This window comes from Miscanthus floridulus, chromosome 9, assembly GCF_019320115.1.
Source record: "Miscanthus floridulus cultivar M001 chromosome 9, ASM1932011v1, whole genome shotgun sequence".
Classification (NCBI taxonomy): Eukaryota; Viridiplantae; Streptophyta; class Magnoliopsida; order Poales; family Poaceae; genus Miscanthus; species Miscanthus floridulus.
This window is the reverse complement of record NC_089588.1, coordinates 93,898,728-93,914,257: the sequence shown is the minus strand read 5'-3', so window position 1 is coordinate 93,914,257 and position 15,530 is coordinate 93,898,728. Positions and strand designations below refer to the sequence as shown.

General features: G+C 42.7%; 2 protein-coding genes across 4 annotated transcripts; one reads left to right on the top strand and one right to left on the bottom strand.

Moving 5' to 3' along the window:
- The first annotated feature begins 5,165 nt into the window (after positions 1–5,165).
- LOC136483978 (uncharacterized) lies at positions 5,166–8,246 on the top strand. 3 transcript variants are annotated; one of them, XM_066481145.1, is made up of 7 exons: positions 5,166–5,382; positions 5,657–5,984; positions 6,084–6,167; positions 6,258–6,344; positions 6,446–6,669; positions 6,755–6,928; positions 7,581–8,246. In XM_066481145.1, exons 2-7 carry the CDS (start codon positions 5,924–5,926, stop codon positions 7,629–7,631), a joined length of 681 nt encoding a protein of 226 aa, XP_066337242.1. In that variant the 5' UTR covers positions 5,166–5,382; positions 5,657–5,923; the 3' UTR covers positions 7,632–8,246. The 3 variants fall into 3 exon arrangements, with proteins under 3 accessions (XP_066337242.1, XP_066337240.1, XP_066337241.1); XM_066481143.1 differs by having other exon boundaries at positions 6,258–6,362; XM_066481144.1 differs by having other exon boundaries at positions 5,166–5,386; positions 6,258–6,362.
- A 199-nt stretch (positions 8,247–8,445) lies between these two features.
- LOC136483977 (uncharacterized) lies at positions 8,446–14,241 on the bottom strand. Its single transcript, XM_066481142.1, has 13 exons — positions 13,763–14,241; positions 13,366–13,508; positions 12,850–12,966; positions 12,085–12,199; positions 11,823–11,960; positions 11,446–11,541; positions 11,245–11,358; positions 10,975–11,043; positions 10,770–10,840; positions 10,586–10,679; positions 9,953–10,078; positions 9,187–9,276; positions 8,446–8,833 (listed from the first exon to the last, which is right to left on the bottom strand). The coding sequence occupies exons 1-13, from the start codon at positions 14,153–14,155 to the stop codon at positions 8,735–8,737; spliced, it is 1,665 nt and encodes a 554-aa protein (XP_066337239.1). The 5' UTR covers positions 14,156–14,241; the 3' UTR covers positions 8,446–8,734.
- Positions 14,242–15,530: the final 1,289 nt, after the last annotated feature.

Below are 15,530 nucleotides of genomic sequence, written 5' to 3'. Positions count from 1 at the left end.
CCGGAGATAGTTGCTCCACAAGGAAAAAGCTAAGATATGCAACTTTTTGCTCTATGGAATGAAAACAGCTATTAGCTGGAGATATCCGGAGATAGCCGCTAAAATGGGATCAATTTAGCGGCAGACCGATTTTTTTGCCGGCCCAGCAGCAGCCCCCATCGGCCCACCCCCACCATAAGTCCATAACCCAGCACAACCCTAGCTCCCTCTCTCTCTCGGTCTTCAGCGGCGCAGAAAAGGAGGCGGCGCTTCGTCGATGGCGTCGTCTGCGCTTCAGTAGCGGCGGTGGCGGCGAGAGGGCCCCAAGCGGCGCGGCCCCCTGTCCAACTCCAAGGTGCCACCCCCAAGCAGCGCAGCGAGTCAAAGCTTCAAGCGGCGTGGCTAGGCGGAGATCCAAGTGGCAGCGGCGGCGGCGAGGGGCCCAAGCGACGGTGCCGGCGGCGAGAGGGCCCAAGCGGCGCGGCCCTTTGTGCAACCCCAAGGTGCCCCCCCCCCCCCCCCCCCCCCCCCCCCCCGCCCCCCAAGCGGCGCAGCGAGCCGGAGCTTCAAGCTGCACGGTGTGGCCAGGCGAAGATCCAAGCGACGGTGGCGACGACGAGGGGGCCCCAAGCCGCGCGGCCAGCCGGAGATCCTCTTCCCCAACCCTAAGTAGCTTCCTCTTTGGTTCATCTTCAGTGGCAGGGGCTTCATCTTCAGTTTTTTTTTCTTTTTTTTGCAAAAACAGCTAAATGGCATAGCTGTACACTACGCCAGATTTGCACATCACTGCCGGCCTCATCACTACCGGATTTGTGAGAACCGGCGGTGATGTACCTTCACTGCCGGTTATGAGCCTGAAAATGAAAAAATGATTGGTGCTGGGCTAAAACTGGCAGTGAAGGACCACATCACTGCCGGTTTGTGGCTTGAACCGGCAGTGTTTTGGCGGGCACTCGTCACTGCCGGTTTAAGTCAAGAGCCAACAGTGATTGGGCACTATCACTGTCGGTTCTAGACAATAACCGACGGTGATAAGCCTACAACACAAAAAGGCGGCAGCCATCCTCTCCTTCCTCCTCTCTTCCATCCCGAGAACAGAGGCGCGCGTTTAGACCCTTCTCTCCATTGTTGTGGCTGCTCTTCACCATGAAGCTAGTGCTTGGATTTTGAAGAATGGCTTGATCTTTTTGCTTTAAGGTTAGTAACAAACATTCACTCCTTTGATTTTGTTGCTTAATTAGCTTTGTTTTGATGGCTGCATTGCTTGGTTCTCATTCTAGTTCTTTCTCCATTCTAGAGAGCACTTTTCCAATTAGACATTTGTGCAAGGCTCCAATTGTGGTGAATCCATCATCCAAAAGGTTGGTGTCTATGAACACATTTAAATTCCTAGCTAATTATTCCATGGTGGTCAAGATCATCATTGTTAGTATGTGATGCTATAATTAGTTGTTTTCCAAAAATGGTACTTTCGAGCTACAATTTTGTTCATGAAGCTCGATTTCTTATTAATTCTTTGTAATTACTGTCTCAGTATTTTTTGTGCAGAGATAGATCGAGAGTGGATGCATCTGTCCCGAACGGACAAGCGGTACATGCATGGCGTCAGCCAGTTTATCACCGATGTCAAAGCCCATGCTGGGAATGGGAACCCTATCTTCTGCCCATGTAAAGATTGCAAGAATCATAGGAACTTTCATCAAATTGAGTCTATACTATCGCACTTGATTACCAGGGGGTTTATGCCAAACTATACGATATGGACTATGCATTGCGAGGTTGGTGTGAATGTTCTGCAGGAAAACGATGATGGTGTGGACATGCCTGACGTAGCCATCCACGATGCTGACGAGGAACCCGGTGTCAACACAGAACCTATGGCCACAGTTAATAATGTGTTTAGGAACATGCTAGCTGACGACACCGAGGATAACGATGGCATTTCTCAGTTGCTACGTAATGTAGAGACCGGATGTCTTAGTGAAAGACAGCTGAGAAAGCTAGAGAAAATGAGACAAGATGGCAAAACACCATTGTATAGGAATTGTCCAATGAGCAAACTGGCAGTGAAGTGGGTTTTTGAACCGACAGTGATGTCCAGATCTGAGATAGTGGCAGCTATCTCCCGCTATAGCTGCGCTTAGCTGTTCGGAAGGCCAGCAGCTAAGAGGCGTAGCCGGCGATTTAAAACATTGGTCAAAACTGACTTTGACACCAAATGATTGGTTGTCATCTGATCTCCAGCAATTGAGCTTCTGCGGTGACATTAGTACAATTGTGAAGTGGATGCTTAAGTTTTGATTGTCGACTGATATTATGTTCATGGCATCCAGGAAAGCCTGACTTCCTGAACTATGGAGTGGATGCTTGATCTCTGAACGCCCGGAAACCGATGAAAGAAGACAAGATGCTAATTCATAATGAACGATGGATGATCACAGCAGAATTCAGGAAACATTTCAATTATGTGCTTGGGCTGCTTCTGTGGGGTGCCTAGCTTCTTGTGGAAGCTTAGATCACTAGCTGCTGTTGATTCCAGAGTGAAGATTTGAGTCTTGAATCGATACTTTTGATGGGCACGCACAGATGGGTGAATGGGAATCTTGTAACGCACAGATGTGTTGTTTAAGCCTCTACCGACCTTTGTATGGCCGGCTTAGTACTTGTGCGGTCACACAAAAAAGTACCATTAGCCTTTTTAATATGTCTATTGGAACATAAAAATGCTGCCCCCTATGGTCTTTTTACTTTGCAGTAGCCAACATCATAGTTTAGTAATTAGTATTATATTCAATCACCTCAAAGACCGTCCATAGTCAAAAACGGCATCATGTTTTTTTTTTACCCAAGGAATAGTAGGTAAAAGGGGAAAATGCAAGCTGTTTTTTTCGAACCATATAGTCTATGAGTTTTAAGCTGATGGCAATCTGATACTCATTTATGATATCACATGCCACGTTCACAGAATCACAGGTCATACAATATTTGAAGCTCACAGAAAACTAATGGCAAACGCAGCCTGCCGATATTCGACTGAACTTTTTCACAACAGAGACACAGCACATCTATAACCAACACGCAAACTCATGATCTGCAAGCAAGAAGGATTGCAGAAGCACACAGATTTTATCTTTAGCCAGCAGCAGCTGTGCACGCGGTCTCACTGCCACCGTCAAGGCAGAGTAGCTACCTGGGAGGTCATGCAGTTCTCCAGGATGGCCTTGGACTTGGTGTAGAGCGACGTGAGCTGCCCTTCCCGCTGCAAGAAGCCGCGGCTGATCACCCGGATATCCTGCTTCAGCTCATCCATCTTCGCCTCTCTGCGCCCAGCTCCCCAGCCAGCTCCTGCTTCTCAGTGGCGAGGCAGTGGGTCTCGTGCCTGGCGCTGGCGGTGTAGGGATCCATCTCGAGCGCCGCACACTTCGCCCTCAAGTCATCCAGCTGCGCCTGCTTCTCGGCCATGAGGCTGTCAGCCTCCCGCTTGGACTTCGAGAGCTCCCGTTTGGAGGGACAAGTTCTCGTCCCTCAGCACGTGGCACTCTTTCTCGAGATTGGCGCATCGTGCCTTTGATTCCTCGAGCTGTTGCCGATCAGAGATGCACTCTTTTTCTAACCTCTGGCATCTGGTATCAATAGGTTCATCCAATGGCACAGCCTGCAAGCAGAGCAAAAAATGACAGAAATAGGCAAATCGTACTCATCAGTTCCAACATATTCCTTACGGAAACAGAAACCAAAATTGAACTGAAACTGAAGGGTAAAGTTTCTCAATATTTTTATGAAATACAAGCAATTAATTATAGCTTCTCAATCTTCTTAAGCTACTGGTAACAGGCCCAGTAATATATGGAGAAGGAAAAGGAACCAGGTGACAGTCCCTAGTGGCTAGAATTAAGTATCTTGAGTTCTTGACTCAACTATGTTGAATCTTCTTGAAGCAAATTTATCAAAACTATCCAGACCTCAGATGGTTTACCATGATCAAAAACATGGATCAATATTATCCATTTTTATAAGACATATTTACCATGATGAACTCTGCCCACTAGCTCACTACAAGAGATGTTAGGTTTTATGTCGTTTAGTTTATATGTCATAGTATCTGCAATTTACATCTTAAATTAACATTTATGACACTAGTTTGATGAGAAAGCTTGCATAAAAAACCATGCACCCTAAACCATGTTTTATGTCGTTTAGATGTAGATGTCACAAATGTATGACACTGGTTTTTGACGTCACAATACACTATGCCAGTTAAAGTCCACGTAGCTTTTTTGGGCCAGCCTATATTTTTGTTGATGTTATTTTTGGCCCAAACGAAATTTATTGGACCAGCCCACATTTTTCCTATGCTGCATATGGCTTGTTTAGGCCCATGTAACAGCCAAACTTATAATGGGCCAAGCACATTGTTTGGGCCTATTTTTAATCTAGCTCATTTCTTGTTTTAAAGTTTTTCCAGTCCATTTCTCAATTATATTGATTTGGGCCCATCCACATATTACTGGGCTAGTGCACACATTTTTTTTGGTGCTGTTTAGGCTTTGACCACACATTTTTTTTTGGGCCAACCCACATCATCATTTTTTTTTCTTCGCAGGTAAGGCTGAGCCCGCAAAAATTTATTATTGGGCCAGCATAAAAGACTGTACATACAGTAACAAAACCAAAAAGCCCATTCTTATTTTCAGATACGCATTTTGGGCAATACAATTTCAAAATAAAGACCATATTCAGACATGCATTCAAACTCCAAAATCACATTACATTACATTGTGTGAAAAACCAACAGATAGATAAACATCGATTTAATATTTCAGTATGTCCTAGGAAATCTCGACAGATACGTAGCATCTTCCAGCTTCTGATTATGGACATGCAACCTTGACCTGATTCATACACATGTATACATCAACAAAGATAGTATTAGTAACTAAGTACATAACCTGACTTGTGCGAACTTGTTCTTCGTACCTTTCCTAGCCTTCTGTTGCAGCCTTCTCAGCCTTCTTCAGTTTCGCTGAAAGAGTTAAGGCAGCTGCTCCAGTACTCTCTTTTCAAAAAATGGCACGAATCCCAAAGCAGATAATTAAAGAAATTAATTGTTTAATTATTTTGCATCTGGGTCCCGCCTGGGCTCAGCCCGTCCAAGCACAGCCCCGGGGCTGGACCATCCGCTTCGCTCCGTTAATCCGTCTGGAGACGGCGTTGCGAGAAGCTGTGGTTCGCGCTCGCTACTCCTCCCGTCGATCCCATCCCGATCCCATTTCTTCGAGCTTTGCCACAAGGCCCAGGGCGGCGCTGCCAAGGATGTTGAGGAAGAAGACACCATGCCACCAGCCGATCTGATCCCATCTCTCTCCATATACCGTCCCTCGTCCCCGGTGTCCAACCTCCCCCGTGAGTGCGTCTCACTGTCTCCCAATTTCTGGAAGTTTTTCATTTATGGATCTAAGAACCAGCACCTTGTAATTCTTCAATCCATGGGTCTTAGTTGTGTATTGGGTTGTGGTGTGCAACGCATACAGTTTTGTAGCAGTGCTGCTGCAGTCCATCTAATTAATTCATGGCATTTGTAATTGTATTTTTTATGTTTCATAGATCGTTCCAATCGTGTTATGGTTGATGTCATTATTTGTACCCCTTTATGTTTACAATTATTGATTACGTGCAGGAATTATTTGACGTAGTAGCTGAAACTGAAAGTGAGTCAGATGGTTCTGCCACAAATATTTCAGAAGCCTCTCGCACGGGTAGCAGTAGCGGTCACTCTCATACTTCTGATGGTCCCAGGGGACCAACCAAAGGTGCATATGTGCACGAGCTAGGTGAGTCCGATGCAGAGGTAGATGAGTCCGATGCAGAGCTAGCAAAGACCGTGGCAGGGAGGGTTAAAGGGACTACAAGGAAGAGGAAAACACCAAGTTTTCTTAGGTCACCAATGATGATTTTCAATGCTGTGAAAAAAAGGAGGGCTACTGACGCGAGTCCAATGAAAAGAGGTGAACATAGTTGATGTTTGACTCTTTTCCAATATTTTGTTAATAAATAAAGTACTATCTCATCCTTATGTACTTATTCCTCCTACTGTTCATTACCAGGTACCTTTGATGATAAAAAAACAGCGATGAAGAAGAAAATTAAGCCTACTACTGTGGCGTCCCAACCACCAAAAATGAAAAGAGGTGAACATAATTGATATTTGACTATTGATCTAAATAAAGTACTATGCTCATATACTTGAGTCTTTGATTCCTCTTATGGTTCATTATCAGGTTCTACCAGTGCTAGCTTTGATGATAAAAAAATAGAGATGAAGAAGAAAATTAAGACTACTAGTACAAGGACTTCCCACCTAGGAAGTATGAAAAAGAGAAATGGTGAATTTAATCATTGTCTTTCATCTTTTGTATAGTTTTGCAACTATCGTTGAACCCATTGTACTTACTGTAACTATTTTCAGTGGGCATGGATTATAATCAACAAGACATGGATGCACTTGCTCCTCGAGAGGTAGCAGCGGTACAATTTATTTCCAACTTGTGCGCACATATCGAAACAAGTAAAAGACGTGTGGTCAGGACAGAAGCTACTTCTTATCATTGTTTATCAGCAAATGACATGAAGGGGCACATAATTCCTCGTATAACTGACGAAGCAGACACTGAAAAATATATTTACAATGGAGTAAGTTTCAGAATTTCCTTGCAAACACAGTACCTGCATGTATTCTGATAATGCAATTGTATTTTTCCCCTGACATATATTGCAGGTCATTGATGCATACGCAGGCTACCTTTCTCTTCATATTACAGACAATCGTTGTTTCAGCCCTGCGTGGCATGCTTTTATCCTGTCAAATGAACTTCAAGTTGACCGTGTCCTCAGGCCAGAGAATCGTGAAGCCTATAGAGACTTTGCGACAAAATTTTATGATCATGAGCTGGTAAAGTCTATACCTTCCTAATTATTCTGCTTTGCTGCTGATTCCTAATTTTTATCCTTTGCTGATGTTTATGACAATGGTACGCTTTGTTTACAATTAAAAATTAGGTATCATACAGATCATGTCCTGTGTTTGCCTTAATTGAATCTGAATCCTCCATTTATTTCTCCTGCTCTTGCTTAAGACTTATTCGCTTCATAGTTTGAGTAGAATGGCTTATTGATATATGAAAAAAAAGTTAACATTTATCTCGTTGTATATATTGAATTATTGATAAGCTAGAATATGACAGTAATTTTACAACTAGTTAGCAAGTAACTTTGAAGATGTGGACAGCTCTTATATCATGATGCTACAAAGCTGTTTCGGCACAGGCCATGGAGTCTTTGCTAGTTCGCTGGTATGAATGGCAGTTTAAATGAGATTGAGATTACTTGATTTATTAAGTTATAACAGTAGCACTAGCATTTGGTGATATTTATGTAATTATGTCAGATATGTACTTAGGTATCCCGGATTTCTTGAACCATTCATAGTGGCATGCAATTTTTTTAGTTTCATCTTCTATGATCCAACCAGCAGATTTGTCCTTAATACAGTTCATTACATTACTCTGTTTTAATTTGGGATGTATATTTCTGATGTATTGCAGGCTTTTGTGGAGAGACAGAAGATGACCATGCTGAAACCCTCAGCCTTGTAAGGGCTGTTGGATATGATATGGCTTACATGTTTGCATATAGCATGAGAGAGAAGACTCATGCTCACCGGAATTACGAGGATGATGTCCCCGAAGATGTCAAGCAGAGGAGACTCACAGAACTAATCAACACCTTCCGTGAGACCACAAAGAAGAACTACGATTCTCAAATTGGTACAGTGCAGCTTGTTCTTGTCGAGGGACCCAATAAGCGTGCTCCCAAAACGGAGCTGACAGGGAAGACTGATAGGGGGCATAAGGTGTCATTTGCCAGTGTCCCTGTACCACACACGCTCGAAGGTGAAGAAGCACGTAAGCCAGCGGTTGGTGACTTCGTTGAGGTGAAAATTCTCAGGTCATCGACAGCAACATTATTTGGGGAGCCAATTGCACGCACAAGCTTGAGTCTGTTCCACAAAAATGTTGCATCCGAAGCACAGGCTGTTGCTACATAAGTAATAGTTACATTTGTAGTAGTTGTGGATTATCTATAGTGATATTTCAAACGACTACAGTTTTGATATAGAGAAGAAACTGAGTATGTGCATGTCAGCCTCATGGTTAAGCGTTGATTGTTTAGTTTTGATAAGGTAGCATGGTGCACTGCTTTTATCAGCGGAAGCCAAAAGAATTTTTAGCATAAAAGTCGGCTGGTCTTGTGAACTACCCCTCTTTTTGAAGGTTGTATTGCCATGTAAAGGTCAAACAATATTGACAGTTTTTGCTTGTTACTATAAACTTCAGCTTGAGATGTCTTTTTACTGCAGGACCCAGATTGACTATCTGCAAATCTGTTACCAGAGGATTCCCAGTTTCTGTTCAATGTTCATGGGGATGCGTATGATAGCACAGTTACACAATCTTGTAGAGTGAATGATTCTGAGACTGGGAAAAGAGAGTAAAATTCAGCTGAGAATATTTACAATTCTGTTGTGCTATAATACAGCTATCTAATCCTGTGCACGTGTTGATGTCCTACACTGATAAAAGACAATGGAAATAATCTATGATTAAATTTTCTACAACAAAGCTACTCTTTTTGTGAATCTACAAGATGTGCTAATTATGTGAGTGCCAATGGCATCAAGGAATGGAGGACATGCACATCACACTGTGGCCACCACCTGCTGCCGTAGAGGTGTGAGAAGTCTTGCAAGAGGTAGAGGCACATGAGCTTTTACAAATGTCCCATTTTCCTTGTACTCCTGCAGTAAATATTGCAAGAGGAGAGTTATCATTAACTCCAAACAAGAATGCAAAAAATTGTAAATTTTCTATTAAATGGAAGTTTCTCAAGAAATTAATATATCATGCACTTGAGTATGTCCAGATTTGCAATAAGCAAAAATGAGTGATTGTTTACAAAGAAATTTCTAACTAGTATCAACCCATGCATATGCTTCCATGACTAGACTATCTCTTTGGCAGTAGTTGAATGAATTAACTCATGTATTTAGCTCAGAACAAAATTACAAAGGCATAAATTTGACGACAGGAAAGAAAAGATCAAAACACCACTGCCAAAGAAATTGCATCTTAAATCAAATAGGACACTCACCATTTTTTCAACCATTCCAACCTTATGTATGTCACTTAGGAGATCTCCTTTGTCATACGGAACAATAGCTTCTATCGGAACCATTGAGTCCTGTAGAAGACAAATATGCATGATTTACGTCATGATTGACAAAACTCCAGATTAGATGCAGATTTTTGAAACTTGTACGATAAAATAGATGCTTTAAACATCTGTGTTTAATCCCTTCCACAGCTCTAACTAGAAATACTTAGAAATCCCATTCCCCATACCTACCTCATGTGTGGGAGCTTTCAGCACTGAGTATGCCATCCGTGATTGATCCAAAATAAGAAATACCTCAGCTAAATACCCTCTGTGTTTATGATCCTTATATCATTAGGGTTAACATTGCCAGGAAGATAGCTGGGCAAAGTCGATTTTGAGAGAGACTTTGGGGGGAATTGGACAGGCTGTTCCTCATTTCTTGCCCCAGCTAACTGCCGTGCCTCTCTTTACATATAGCCAGCCCCTAACAAATCCCAAAACTGTACCTCCTAACAACCTTATCTAATCCTATCTCTTTAACTAAACCTTAGGATTCCTGGCCCGTTGACTGACGCACCATGACATCCATATGCCTACAGCTCCCTCTCCAATAATTTCTGGAGCTAGAAATGACCAGCTCCAAAAAATACTTAGATTTGGAGGACAGAGGCCCTTTATTCCAAATAAATTAAGTGCACTAGATACCCAAAAAGGCATGTCTGAAAAACAACAACTCTGCCTACAAGGGGGGAACACATACTTTCAACTTTGCTTGAACTGCATTACAGAATTCTTCCAAACCATCACCATTCATGGCTGATATGCAGATTATTCCTTGTTTCTGAGCTTCCTCTTTTACTCTCAATGGTTCATCCATATTGTCAATCTGCATGACATACAAATTGGGCTCAGTTCCAAGAAAAAAAAACACTTGAAGAATCAGCTCCAGTTGGAAATGTATAATTGTGTCTTGCTTGCACTATTATTCCAAATTTCTGACTACGATTATGATTGAATGTGAAGATTAGATAGAACAAATGAGCCAATGCAAATCAAAGCTCCACAGAACCCCGCACCATTTGTATAAATATTATGGATTTACTACTACATTAAAAAAAATTTATATGAACATAACCTATTCAGAGTGAGTGACAGACAGAGGTAGAATAAAAATGAGAACCCTTTCACATTCAGCAGCAACTTTTGTTCAAAAGCGCTCCCACACTATTTAATTCACCGTTAGCATAGGCAATTAGCCAATTAGGCATTAATACTAAATCAAGTATAGAATGACTATGATCAGAAAATCTCATCTCTACTCTCTAAAAATATGAAATAAAGTGAAAACGTTGAAAATTTTACCAAACGGGTCAAATATTTGAGCAAAACGAACCTTATTCCACACAATTAATTCGGGGATTGACTCTATATCCAACTCCTTCAATACTCTTTCAACAGCATCTATCTGTTGTTGAGCTAATGGATGGCTGGAACACATGACACAATATTAGTACAGTCCATATAGATGCATTAAATTGAATCCACAACAAAGACAACCCCTAGTATAAGTTCCATACCTAATGTCCACAAGATGAACTATAACTGATGATTCTGATATCTCTTCTAGTGTTGCTCTGAATGCTGCTACCTGGATAGGTATTATCAATAAACGATATATGCAAAGTTGACACCATAAAGATAGGAAAAACTCTCAATATTTGCAGTTTTATTCTTCAGGAGCATAACATGTAAACAAGAGGAATATGCTTTGTGGATATGTACCAGCATAGTGGGTAACTTCTGAATGAATCCGACAGTATCAGTTAGAAGGAACTCAGCCCCATTCTTCATCTGCAAAGTAATACACAATTACATTCAGTCATGGTCATATGTAGATATAATGATCGGTAGTTCTTACCCAAAAAAAATCCTTCCCAAAGGCACACAAATGATAATAAATAGAGATTATTCATGTCAGTTATCCAATTTACATGACTAAAAAAATCTCTTATTTTCATTTTTTTATGGATCATGAGTTTTCTGATAACATACCAAGACCCTTCTTGTAGTTGGGTCTAACGTGGCAAATAACTTATCCTCTGCAAGAACATCAGCCCCAGTTAAGCGGTTCAGGAGTGTACTTTTTCCAGCATTTGTATACCCTACCTGAAAAATATTTGGAACTAAGTATATTTGTAGAATAGAGAGCATAGGAAACTTTTGGTCACTCTAAGGAAATTTACATGGTTATACCAGAGAAACAACAGGAATAGGAACTGATTGGCGACGGTTGCGGTACAGCTTTCGGTGTTTCCGAACAGATTCCAATTCTTTCCTCAAAGCACTTATCTGTCAAAGACACTTATGTTTGAGATCCACAAGTTCCAAAAAAAAAGTTCAGCACTACAAATTCAGCAATGTACAATATGACAAGGAAAATACATAACTCCTATAAATGAATTATCAATAGGAGTTTGTCATATTATTAGGAAATGTCTGCCAGCCATCTACTTTTTATTCCACAGTCATTAGAGACAGAGTGCCCTGTCATTGACCAATAGTGGTAGCTAATAACACAGTCCTGTGTGTATTTATTGAGCAAAAAAAAAAACTTCCAGAAAGAATATTACTTGAGTTCTCAAGATGCGCTTGTCCACTTCAATTTGTTTCTCACCCATACCCTTAACTTGACCTCCAGCCTGCCGTTCAAGGTGACTCCACATTTTTGTCAACCTAGGAAGTTGATATTCCATCTGTGCCAAGGTGACCTAAAAAGGAAAACAGAATTGCAGACAACAAGCATGTTCATTCTACTTAAAACTGCAAACTTAATGTCAATAAATGATACCACGAGATACTACTGTTAATAAAGCTACTGTGTGTGATTTTTACCTGTAAAGCAGCTTCATGTGTTGCTGCCCTTTGATTAAAAATATCAAGAATAAGAGCAGTTCGGTCACAGACTCGGACACTCCCACCAAATGACTTTTCCAAGTTACGTAGTTGTCTGAAATCATTATTGGGAATATCATCTATCAGAGCAACTATTAGGCCAATCTGAGGTGGTTAGCAGTTTAATAAAATATGATTAGGAAGCAGGTGAAAACATTGTATGGTCGACACAAGTACATGGTGTCAAAATCATAAGATAAATTCTCCAAATATATCCTGGTTAGGTATAGAGGAAAAATGAAAAAATTGATTATACTGGCATCCATTTATGAGACTGAAAAATTACATTCTTTCAGGTACTCTCAGAACTAATGATAACAGGTATTGTGATAAGCTCGGCAAGGATGATATGCGGTGGGCACCGTTGGTTTGTGAGCTACCTCTCTGTGTAAGTGGGTTGCCACGGGTTAGTCGGCTGGACTATTGTGTTATAGTTATGTGGGTTCTTTCTGTGTGTTAATCCGTACGTATGTAAGGTTTTCAGGCCTGGTTTCCCTTATAAACTAGGCCAATTCTATTCTTCTTAATTAAAAGGCAGAGCTCCTGCCATTATTTCAAAAAAAAGTAACCAATATTTTGACCATAATAGTTAACGATCAGCTCAAGGTAAAGATCATACAGTTAGGTTCATTTGATGGTTCTGAGATATGAAAAACAAGGAAAACAGATCGAATCACATAGCAGAGTAATAAGTGAGAATCTTACCCAGGGGATAACTCATCATCGAAAATTACAGTCTCAACATCAAGGGCTTGAATTGCACTCCTGATTTCAGAAACCTTGCCTGAACCAATGTAAGTCCTTGGATTTGGGGCAGAAAGCCTATTGGAAAATAGAAAGCATGAGAACCACTGTACTTTGTAGAAATAAGAAAAGGCAAGGCATGCGGTTTCTATGTCATGCCATAGCTTTACAATCTTATGTAAAGTACATAACACTACATATTATGCAGAAAATTAAGAGGGAAGTTTGAGCTAAATTTATGCCAAATTGTGGCAGTGCCACCACATACATTTTGAAATTTGAACTAACAGTAGTGTTTCATCTATCGGAGTTGACCGTGAAGTTCCTGTGGACCATACATTAGATTGACCATGCATCTCAGTTTTTCAAGGGTGGCCCAATGGCCCATCTTTATCTATCGTGAGAACATATAACCACCGTTGCCAGTGGAGCACAGCGCAGGCTCAGTAGAGATGTTCCAGGCAAACAGAAGCTTACTTCTGATAGGTTGAGCCGACCACCACAAGGCCCGCGGTATCAGCCAACTGCTCCAGCTCCTTAAGAGACTCCTCTATGCCGAAGAGGTTCCCTCCTGTCCGTTTGCACTCAACACCAACCAGATAAGCCTTCTCTTGAAATATCTGCAGGTAGCCATGTCCACAGCTTCAGAAATCAGACATGCTGAAAGCCTGAAATTGCCAGGTAAAACAATTCCACAGCTCCAATGCTCATGTCACGGATCAAAATATCTAGAGGAGAGATAACAATCAAAAGTTCTCTCCGGTGAATTTGATGGATCATTGCAGATTATCAGATTTTGCACACGCAGCAGTCAGTAGAAAACCGCTCAATCTGTCAATCAGGCCGTCCAATCCACCAAAAGCAAAGCAGCTACCTCTTTGCCGTTGATGAGCTTGAACCTGTCTTGCCCCGCCGCGGCCTCCTCCTCTTCCTGCCGCTGCCGCCTGCTCTTCACGAAAGCCCTCGGCGGCGGCCGCTGCTCCAGCTCCAGCTCCTCATCCACCTCCTCTGCTCCAACTTCATCACCCTCAGCGACCCCGCCTCCACCCCCTAAATCAACACCGGTTTCAACCTCTTCGGTCTCCGCCGGCGCGGCCTCGAGCAGCCGCTCGTCGAGTGCCCGGACCGGCCCACGGCGCCGAGTCGGGGAGCAGGGGAGGAGGGTGGTGCGGCTCCGAAGGCAGCGTCGTCCCGCGGAGGCGGGTGCGGAGGTCGACGGGTGGGATAGGGAGACGGCGGCGGCAAACAGGCAGGCGGCGGCGCTCATGGCGCGGCGAGCGGAGAGCGAGTGAAGTGGAGGCTTCTGGGTGGTTTTGGGGAGCACCAACGGCCGAGTGGATAGGCGAGGGAGGCGATGACGTCGACGGTCTACTGGTCCCTTCTGTTGATGCTGTGGGACCCGGTGTATTTGACACGCAAGCCGCTTGGCGCGACGTGACGTGGCATAAACATCTTCCCTGGTTGCTGTCGGTAAATCTCGTTCATCGGGATTTTATTGGTGGGCCCGGAAAGGAAAGACTTAATGAAGCTTTGGGCAAATTTTAGCAAAACCCCGCCAAATTTAGGAAACCTTGGAGATCTTTACATGTCTACATTCACGGTTTGGTTTCGGTTGTGAAACTTCAAGTTTATTTAAAGTTTTGTTCGTGAAATCAAAGATCCTATAACTCGCGTGGCAAATGAGAACAGTAAAAAATGACTACTCTAGTTATGATTGGTATTGACTATTCCTCTCCACCCTATTTCCGCGGCGAGCTTCAGTCATAGACGCCCTTGTCCCGACGTGACCCGACTACCTCTGCCGATGTTAGGACCCTAAGCCGTCCTCCCGCCGCCCCCACCACCATGTCGGTCTGCCTCCCCCCGAGCCCTTGTCTTCTAAGCTCACCAAAGTTGGGAAAGAAGAGAGGGAGAGTCGAAGAGAGAGAGGGTGCCGCCACCGCCACCCGAACCCTAATGCTGCCACCATCTTCTACTTTGTCTCCGGCGTGGTTGGGTGTAGCATGTGGGAGGAAGACTGTGGGGAGGCGGATGACTGATGGAAAAACAAGATTTCATATGATTGCAAAGGAGTAATTCTGATAAAAATTAGAGTAAAGCATATTTTTCAACCCTCAAATTATGTGTCAATCTGAATTCGGCAGTGCTAGCGCCCGTGCGTCTAGACGCCCGCCCTTGCACTCTATTTCATGCGCACACGTGGGGGCTCACACCGTATGAACGTCGCCCACACCTCCTAACCCCACACGGAGACTGCTCGTGCCCCCTCTCCTTCCCCTACTCAGACATCTGCTGCGGCAGATGGGTCCCCAACAGCAGCACCCAATCTCTTTTTGAAACATCCAGATAAAACACTTGCAACATACGTGTGAAGACAGATAAAACACTTGAAACATGTGTTTAAAATACTTGAAACATACATCTGAAACACTTGCAAAAACACCTGAAAACACTTGAAAAATCATTGAAAAACTTATGCAACATCTAGATAAAACATTTGCAACGTATGTGTGAAACATATGCAATATCCAGATAAACACATTTGTAACATACGTTTGAAAAATAGATGAAACATTTGGAACAGACGCTTGCAACATACGTGTACAACCATTGCAACATATGAAATATCCCGATCTACTTTT